Raw genomic sequence first — 9324 nt, 5'->3', positions numbered from 1 at the left:
AAAAGAAAAAGTAAGAATAGAAGAAGAGCTAAAACGGCTACAAGAAGAGATACAAAACAAAAAATCAGAAGATGTCAATGAAAAACCAATGACAAGTTTAGACGTAAAACTGTTAACTCAGAGTTTAGACAAAATGGTTCAATCGTTGTGTTCTAAGGACTCGAAAGTAACACTTTCAAAGCTTCCAGATTTCGATGGAAGCTATAAATGCTGGCCTCAATTTAAACAAGCCTACGAAGAAACTTCCCGAGCTTGTAATTTTTCAAATTTAGAAAACATGAATAGGCTGCAAAAGCATCTGAAGGGCGAAGCATTTCGTGCGGTTAGTGGGTTAATGCTTAACCCAGAAAACGTTCCGCTTGTATTAAACAGGCTCGACAAAATGTTTGGAAATGCTGAAAGCATTTACAAGTCTTTACTGTTAGAATTACTAGTAGTAAAGCACATACGATAGATAATCCCTCAGCATTCTTAGAATTTTCCAACGCTTTGCGCAATCTCATTGACAACATGGTGTTGTTGAAGCAAGAAGGTTTTTTGAATGACCAGAGGCTGCTAAACGATTTGACATCAAGATTTTCAACCGAACTTCGGAACGAATGGTTGAAACACACAATAAGTAGGAAACAAGATAATAAGAATCTCACGCTAAAAGACCTAGCAGAATGGCTGAAACCCTCTGAAGAACTGGCCATTATACTGGCCGCGAACGAAGGAGTAGCCAAACAAGAAAGGTCGAACCGTCAAAACATGCAGCATCGTCTTAAAGGGCCTGAAAAGCAAACGATATGTCTAATTTGTGGATTTCCTCATGAAACCACTCGTTGCCGACAATTGAACGGTAAGATGCCCGATGAAAAATTATCTCTTTTCATTCGGCATAGAATTTGCACCAATTGCTGCAAGTACAGCAACCATAACGCCCAAAACTGTCGTCTACCACCACAATGTAGTATGTACGGGTGCGGCAAAAGGCATCATAGTATGTTTCATAAAAGAAATCTGGTAGAAGGGCAACCTACAAACAAAATAAATTGCCATCAGGAAAAGAATAATCTGTTCTATCAGATCGTGCCCATCACTTTGCACCATAATGATAGAAAATTCGAAACTTATGCATTCCTGGCTCTTCAACTAGCCTCATTTTGGAAAGTGTCCGAAAAGAACTAAACGTTCACGGACCAAAAAGACCGCTAACTCTCTCCTGGACGGACGGAAGCATTCAAAAAGAGACAGAAAGTAGGATAGTTCCCATAACAGTAGAGGGAGCTAACAAAAGAAAATTTCAAGTAAAAGGTCTCAGAAGTGTAAGGGAACTTAACCTTCCCGTTCAAACCATAGATGCTCCGTGTTTGCAAAGAAATTTTAAACATTTGAAAGGCATTAGTATCTCTAGCTATGCAGATGCGAGGCCTACCGTGCTACTAGGCCTTCCTCATTCGTATCTTTGCCATGGTGCAAAATATCGAGAAGGTAGACCAAACGAACCAATTGCCCATGAAACGAGGCTTGGTTGGGTCATTTTTGGGGGAACGAATACGCCAAATGTCACAGAGAACTCATTTGTGATGACAGAGACGTACGAAGAAGAAAACAAGAACATGATGCAAATCTTGCGTGGTTTCTTTTCTACAGAGGAATTTGGAGTTAAACCTACTCCAACCCGTGCCTCTGAAGAAGACAAAAGAGCGTTAAAAATTATGAAAGACACGCTTAAAAATACTGGCGACGGATACGAAATTGGTTTAGTATGGAAAACCGACAATCCTAAATTGCCAGACAGTTACGGACAAGCGCTTACGCGCTTAAAAAGTCAAGAGAAGGCAATGGAAAGGGATCCAAACTTAAAATTATGGTATCATAAAGAAATAAACGCATACGTTGAAAAGGGATATGCACGTAAGGCGACACCAATGGAACTGCTGCAATTAAACGGAAAAATAAACTACATTCCCCACTTTTCCGTGATAAACCATAATAAACCCATTCCCAAACCACGTTTAGTATTCGACGCGGCTGCAAAAAATCAAAATATATCCCTTAATTCTCAACTTCTTTCCGGTCCAGATCTTACTGCGTCCCTGTTCGGAGTGCTACTCCGCTTCAGGGAACACAAAATAGGCTGTTCAGGAGATATCAAGGAAATGTATCACCAGGTAAAGGTGAGACGGGAAGATCAAGACGCTCAAAGATTTCTATTTCGAGAATCGCCTTCTGACGTTCCTCAAGTTTACGTTATGCAAGTGATGACATTTGGGGCAACTTGCTCACCAACTTGTGCTCAGTTTGTGAAGAACGAGAACGCACTGCGTTACAAAAATATTTATCCCCAGGCAGTAAAAGCGATTATTGAAAACCACTACGTAGATGACTACTTAGATAGTTATCCAGATATTGATACAGCCGTGAATACTATCTCGGAGGTGTGTAAAATACATGATGATGCTAAATTCTTTATGAGAAACTTCTTTTCCAACTCAAAAGAAGTGGAGAAAGGCATTCCAACCAACAGGTTATCCGAGAAAAGTGTACTTGGCATAGAGGAGAAAAATCAAAACTTCGATAAAGTGTTGGGATTGGTTTGGGACAAAGAGTCTGACGTCTTTGCCTACAAGTTTAAAAGGGCAGATATTAAAACACTAACGAAACGTCAGATGTTCTCATATATAATGAAAATCTACGATCCTCTAGGCCATCTTGCCAACATTACTGTTGAAGGTAAGATTTTGATGCAAGATCTTTGGAAAACTAAACTAGACTGGGATGACGAAGTCACACAGTCCATAAAGGAAAAATGGGAAAACTGGATAAGCCGAATCGAAAACTCGATCAACATATCCATACCTAGATGTTTTTCGATTGAAAATAACGTAAAGATCAGGGAGCTCCATACTTTCGTAGACGCGTCAGAAAAAGCCTTTGCCGCAGTCACGTATCTTAGGACAGTCCACGACTTAGGCATCGACATAAGTATCGTGGCCGCAAAATCAAGAGTCGCTCCTACCAAACCACTGTCGATCCCTAGGCTTGAATTGCAAGGGGCAGTGCTAGGCACTCGCCTAAACGAATCAATCAAGAGGGAATTGCGGTTAAGGGTTCAAACAGAATTCTTTTGGACCGATTCAAAAACAGTTCTAGCTTGGCTTAACTCAGAACCTAGAACATATAATCAGTTCGTAGCCCTGAGAATCGGAGAAATTTTGGAGTTCAACTCTCCGAAGCAGTGGAACTGGGTAGCATCTGCAGAAAACCCTGCTGACGAAGCTACAAAAACTTGTAAGAAAAAGTCAATATGGTTAAATGGTCCCGACTTTCTCAAAAATTTAGAAATAAAAATACTAACACCAGACATTCCGGACACACTTGAAGACCGGAAAAGGGTAAACACTTCGAGAACAGTGGAAAGAATAGATTATGACGCCATTTCCGTCGAATGGTGTTCCAACTGGCACCGTCTAAAACGATCGGTAGCGTACGCACTAAAGTACTTGGATTGGTTAAAAAGTAAGGCTAAATCTCTGTCATTTTCGACAGCAATCGATAAAGCTACCCTTGACTTAGCTGAGTGCCACTTAATAAAAAAGGCTCAATGGGAAAGCTTTCAAACGGAGATGATACAACTCTCATTGAAGAACCCGATTAATGGCAGCAGTAAAATTAGGTGCCTGTGCCCTATGTTGGACCAAGATGGGATCATGCGTTCTAGAGGAAGACTTGAACACGTTAAATTTCTTCAATTTAACGCACGTAGCCCTATTGTCCTACCAAAAGGGCATCACATTACAAACCTTATCCTGCAACATTATCATGAGAGGTACTACCACCAGAAGAGCGAATCAGTGATGGCTGCAGTTCGTCAAAAATTCTGGGTGATAGATCTCAGAAGCAGTCTTAAGCACGTAATAAACAAATGTCAATACTGCAAAAACGCACGAGCTAAACCAATCCCACCAATAATGGCACCACTGCCAACATGTAGAACAGCAGTGTTTAAAAAACCATTTACGCATTGTGGAGTAGATTACTTCGGCCCCCTATTCGTTACGATAGGCAGACGGTCAGAAAAAAGGTGGGGTGTTATATTTACGTGTTTAACCACAAGAGCAATCCATATAGAAATAGCCATTGATCTAACGGCAAGCACCTTTATTGTTTGCTTAAAAAATTTGCAATACAGAAGAGGAAAGGTATCTTTCCTATACAGCGATAATGGGACCAACTTTGTCGGAGCCGACAATGAGATGAAACAAATAAGATATCGATGTGCCTCAGAAGGCATAGAATGGATCTTTAACCCACCAGGCGCCCCTCATTTTGGAGGTGCGTGGGAGCGAATGGTTGGAGAAATCAAGAGTCTGCTTCCCATGGCTGAGAGTTATAAAGAACACGTTCTCAGATCAATACTAACTGAGATAGAGTTCCTAACAAATAATCGACCATTGACTCACTTAACACTAGAACAAGAAGATGACGAGCCCCTAACTCCAGCTCATTTCTTGATAGGTTGTTCCGGCGAGGCAGAGCCGAATATCTCAGATATCACCAAAACAGAATTGGTACGGTCCGATTGGAAAAGGGCCCAGGCAATCACACAACAATATTGGCGACGGTGGATAGCTGAGTATCTCCCAAAGCTCTCTATACGAGAAAAGTGGACTCAACCGGCCAAACCATTACAAATAGGCGATATTGTCACGTTTCCCGATGAACAAAGGAAAGGAAAGTGGTTTAAAGGCCGAATCTGCGAGCTGGTAACTGGCGTAGACGGACAAACTCGTTCAGCACGAATCAAAGTAGGTAATAATGTAGTTAATAGGCCAACTGTAAAACTAGCAGTACTCGAGGTAAAACGAGATCAAACATTTCCAAATTGGGGAAAAAGGAAGGAAACAAATCTTAACGTTATAAAAGCTAAAGCAGAAGAACTAGCAAGTCAAATACCAAAAAGGAAAAAGCTCAAAATTAGGCCCGTATCATGGAGCTCATCCTTAAAATAACAATATACATAGCCGCTCTGTTTAGAGTCGAATGTTTATCGATCGTACCTATCCCTGAACCAGGAATATATTTTGATCATATTGGGACACTCCTATTAAAAAAAGGAGCATGGGAAACGACATTCCATACGGGGACACGTCCGGAAAATGATACGGATACGTTACAAATGTTGAAAAAACACTTAACCATAGTATTGAACTCCGTTAATAGTACGGACTCTGAACACTCAGATCTAAAGGTTACACTTCAGCGCGAATGCAACCATGCAATTCAACTAATTCAAGGAATAAGTCACAAAAGGACAAAACGCTCTCGGGGAATATTTGGTATATTAAAAGATTTCATGTTCGGGGGAGACGACATAGACGAGCAATTAGCAGCCTTCAGAGCAGCAGAGGATACAAAAATTACACATGTGTCCGAACGTTTGACCCAAACAAATAAAAAACACAATGAGTTAACAGAAAATTTACGTCACCGAATAGACAAACTCTATGATGGTATAGATGTTCTCAGCAAAAAATTTAAGCATAACAAAAATGAAGTTCTAACAAAGTACATACAAGAAACGATCATGCTTACAACCGCTCTAGTACAAGACATGATAAATAAGTATCACGAAATAGATTCAAACCAATTATATTTAGAGGACGAAGAGATGTTAAAACAAACTATACGAAGAAAGATGGCAAGTCATTATAACGCTTTAGAATACTCGGAAATAACCAATAGGAGGATAGAAAATGGTGAAATAGTCTTTTCTATCAAAAACGTAATTGTATCGATAGAAAATTACGAGATGTTTAAAGTCATAGCCATTCCAAACTTTGCTAATTATACGATTTTAGACATACACGAAAATACAATAGCCATCAACGAAACTAGTTACTTATACCCGAAGGAAATTGTTAAACTGAACGAATCGCATTACATATCTTCTGAGAAAATAATACAACGAGAACCAGACTGCATAGCATCAGCATTACTACACACAGAAAGTGGTACCAGATGTAGTTCAAAGGAAATAGGGCCAGAAGTCACTGAATTTATACAACTTACAAATCCAAACAGTATTCTGTTCTTCTCTACCAACCCTGATAAGATATTACTAAAATGTAATAAAACACTCACTACACCAAGCTGCTCAATCGGAATCATAACCTTGTCACTAGACTGTAGCATTTTGACGAGCAAGTTCGAAATACAACCGACGATGCTAATAAAATCTGAGCAAGTTAGAGCATATTTTAAACCCATGTTAAATTTAAGCATATCAAAAGAAGATAAGTCTAACGAAGTAGAATCAGTAACCAGTAACTATGTACTCTTCTCGATAACCATACTAAGTGTTTCTATTACGGTCATCTTGGTTTCCGCGATGTTAATCAAGAAATATCTAAAACAAAATATTGGTCCTCCTCCATGCAGGCCACCCACTTTAAACCTAGAATTGTAACTCCCCTACGAGGATTTACGGGGGGAGGGATGTCGCTGACGACAATTTAGGCTTAAAAAACAAAGCGTTGCTAGGTCAATAAATGCTGACTAGCTATGTTATGCAACGCGCCAGCGATGCGCGCTGGTTTAACGATTAAATGGAAAAATAGGCTAAGAAGAATAGATTAAGAAGAATATGCTGATCGACGACGGTCAGCATTTTTAGAGTATAAAATCAATTGAATAAATTAATGAAGCCATTACTTGCCAAGAACCAGTTGGTGCGTTCATTATTGTGCTTAAGTCGGCGTGTACTGTGCCTGTCTTAAGCTGCTGCTCCGAAAGACACTTTCGTGTGCGCGACAAGGTTCGATAAGCTGTGTGCGGATTTGGAAGCTGTGCAGCAACAATTGGAAGATTCTGCCGACACTCCGGAAGAAGTGTCGCAAAATGCTACACTCAGAGAAAGTTTTGAGGATAGATTAATTCTTGTGCAATCCCAGCTGCAAGCAAGGTTACCAAAAGAGCAGTTTCAAAATGCCCAATCGAGTACCGGAGCGAATCCGTTAAAGGGCATCAAACTTCCTACCATTGCGCTGCCTGAATTCACGGGGGACTATATGCAATGGTTGACATTCCGCGATACGTTTGAGTGCTTAATTCATAATAATATGGATTTACCGGCCATTCAAAAATTTCACTATTTGCGCGCCGCGGTTAAAGGAGAAGCGGCTCAAGTGATAGAATCCATCACCATAAGCGCCGCTAATTATGATTTAGCATGGAACACTCTAACGGAGCGATACTCGAATGAATACCTCCTGAAAAAACGCCATTTGCAAGCAATGTTTGCCATCCCAGCTGTACAGAAGGAAAGCGTTGCAACATTGCACCACCTTGTAGATGAATTTGAGAGACACACAAAGATTTTGCAACACTTAGGAGAAGAAACAAATACATGGGGTAGCATTCTCGAGCATTTGCTATGCACTAAACTTCCGACAATAAATTTACGCGATTGGGAGGAGCAAGCATCAAGCAATAACGATCCCAGTTACGACAGTCTGATTTCGTTCTTGCACCGTCGTATGCGTGTATTGGAGACGTTGCTTGTCAACAACTGTCATACGTCTCAGGGTAACGACCTAGCTCCCGTACGGAGAATGACCTTTCCTCGCCAAGCCAGTTTTGCTTCCACATCGCATGAAATGCCGAATTGCATGCTATGCAACTCCGCGCACAACCTTCTGAAATGTCCGCGTTTCGAGCGGATGGACCCGAAGGAACGCCATCGGTTTGCTATGACCTCGCGTTTGTGCTTAAATTGTTTACGCGATAATCATATGGCTCGAGATTGTCCATCACAGTACAAATGCCGTTACTGTAATGCCGCACACCACACAAAATTGCACTACGCACATAACAGCCAAGCTTCCACTACACCACAGCATCACGCTCACCATAACCCAAATTTCACTGCACCTCAGCAACACACACACAACACCACTAGCGATCACACAGCCACAAACAATACACAACGCACATTTGCAGCAGCATTGCAGCATGCACCCGAACAAGTCATACTGCAAACTGCTATGATAAATATCATAGACGATTTCGGAATAGCACATCCTGCGCGGGCGCTGTTGGACAGCGCATCGCAACCGAATCTAATAAGCGATCGGCTGAAGAAAAGTAATGTGAACATTACCGTCATTGGAGCAGGACAAGCTACAAAGACAGTACGGGAGTCCGTACAGGCACAGATTGTCTCTCGATCCAGTTCGTTCACTGTGAACACTGAGTTGTTGATTGTTGACAATTTGATTGCAAATCTACCAAAGCGCTACATAGATATCAGCGATTGGAAGATACCACCTGGTTTCGCTTTAGCAGACCCTCTGGTCAACAAAGCTGCTCCTGTAGACCTCATTCTTGGTGCTCGTCATTACCACACTTTCTTTGAGAATGCAACTCAGTTCCGTCCTGCACCTCATCAGCCCGTGATGATAGACAGCGTTTTCGGCTGGGTAATGACTGGTCCAACCGGCATTGACAATTCTTCACCTAAAACCGATCCCACCGCATCATATACAATCGTCTGTATGGCATCCTTGGAGGATTCGCTACAAAGATTTTGGCAATTGGAAAATTTAACCATGAATGATGGATACTCACCAGACGAACGGCATTGTGAATCGTTCTATAAGAATACCACCGAACGTGACGATAATGGTAGATATATTGTTCGCCTACCGAAACAGCCCGACTTTGATGCAAAGCTCGGCCTTTCTAGACCTCAGGCCATTCGTCGTTTTGAGCTTCTCGAGCGGAGATTGGAACGTGATCCAGCACTTCGAGAAGCGTACCAAGACTTTATGAAGGAGTACTTAGCACTGGGTCACATGTCTCCTATAAGCACTGAATGTGATGATACAGCCGCTTATTATTTACCACACCATCCAGTTTTTAAAGCGTCAAGTACCACCACAAAGGTCAGAGTAGTTTTTGATGGCTCGGCTAAAACGTCAACTGGCTTTTCGCTGAATGAAACTCTGCGGGTTGGACCCATAGTTCAGGATGAACTCATCGATATTATTTTGCGTTTCCGCACCTATAAGATTGCTGTCGTAGCTGATATCGCCAAAATGTATCGAAAAATTGTGCTGCATCCGGATGATCGACGATTGGTTCGCATTTTCTTCCGTTTCTCACCGCAATCGCCGATTGAATTGTACGAGCTGAATACTGTTACATATGGTTTGTCTCCATCATCGTTCTTGGCCACTCGTACATTGCTGCAGCTTGCGGATGATGAAGGTGCTGACTTTCCACTCGCTTCACCCGCACTGAGACACAATTTTTATGTAGACGACTTCATCGGCGGAG

At 41.5% G+C, this 9324-nt stretch overlaps 1 protein-coding gene across 1 annotated transcript in view; it reads left to right on the top strand.

The window, feature by feature from the left end:
• LOC125907472 (uncharacterized) overlaps positions 1–6628 on the top strand; it is an 8113-nt gene extending 1485 nt beyond the window's left edge. The window contains exon 2 of the mRNA XM_049610071.1: positions 4504–6628. Coding sequence (XP_049466028.1) covers positions 4976–6454 — 1479 coding nt within the window. The 5' untranslated portion in view covers positions 4504–4975 and the 3' untranslated portion in view covers positions 6455–6628. The remainder of the gene's footprint in view (positions 1–4503) is intronic.
• The last annotated feature ends 2696 nt before the right edge of the window (positions 6629–9324 follow it).

This window comes from Anopheles coluzzii, chromosome 3, assembly GCF_943734685.1.
Source record: "Anopheles coluzzii chromosome 3, AcolN3, whole genome shotgun sequence".
NCBI lineage: Eukaryota > Metazoa > Arthropoda > Insecta > Diptera > Culicidae > Anopheles > Anopheles coluzzii.
Note: the sequence above shows the minus strand (reverse complement) of the source record. Positions and strands in the feature narration are given on the sequence as shown.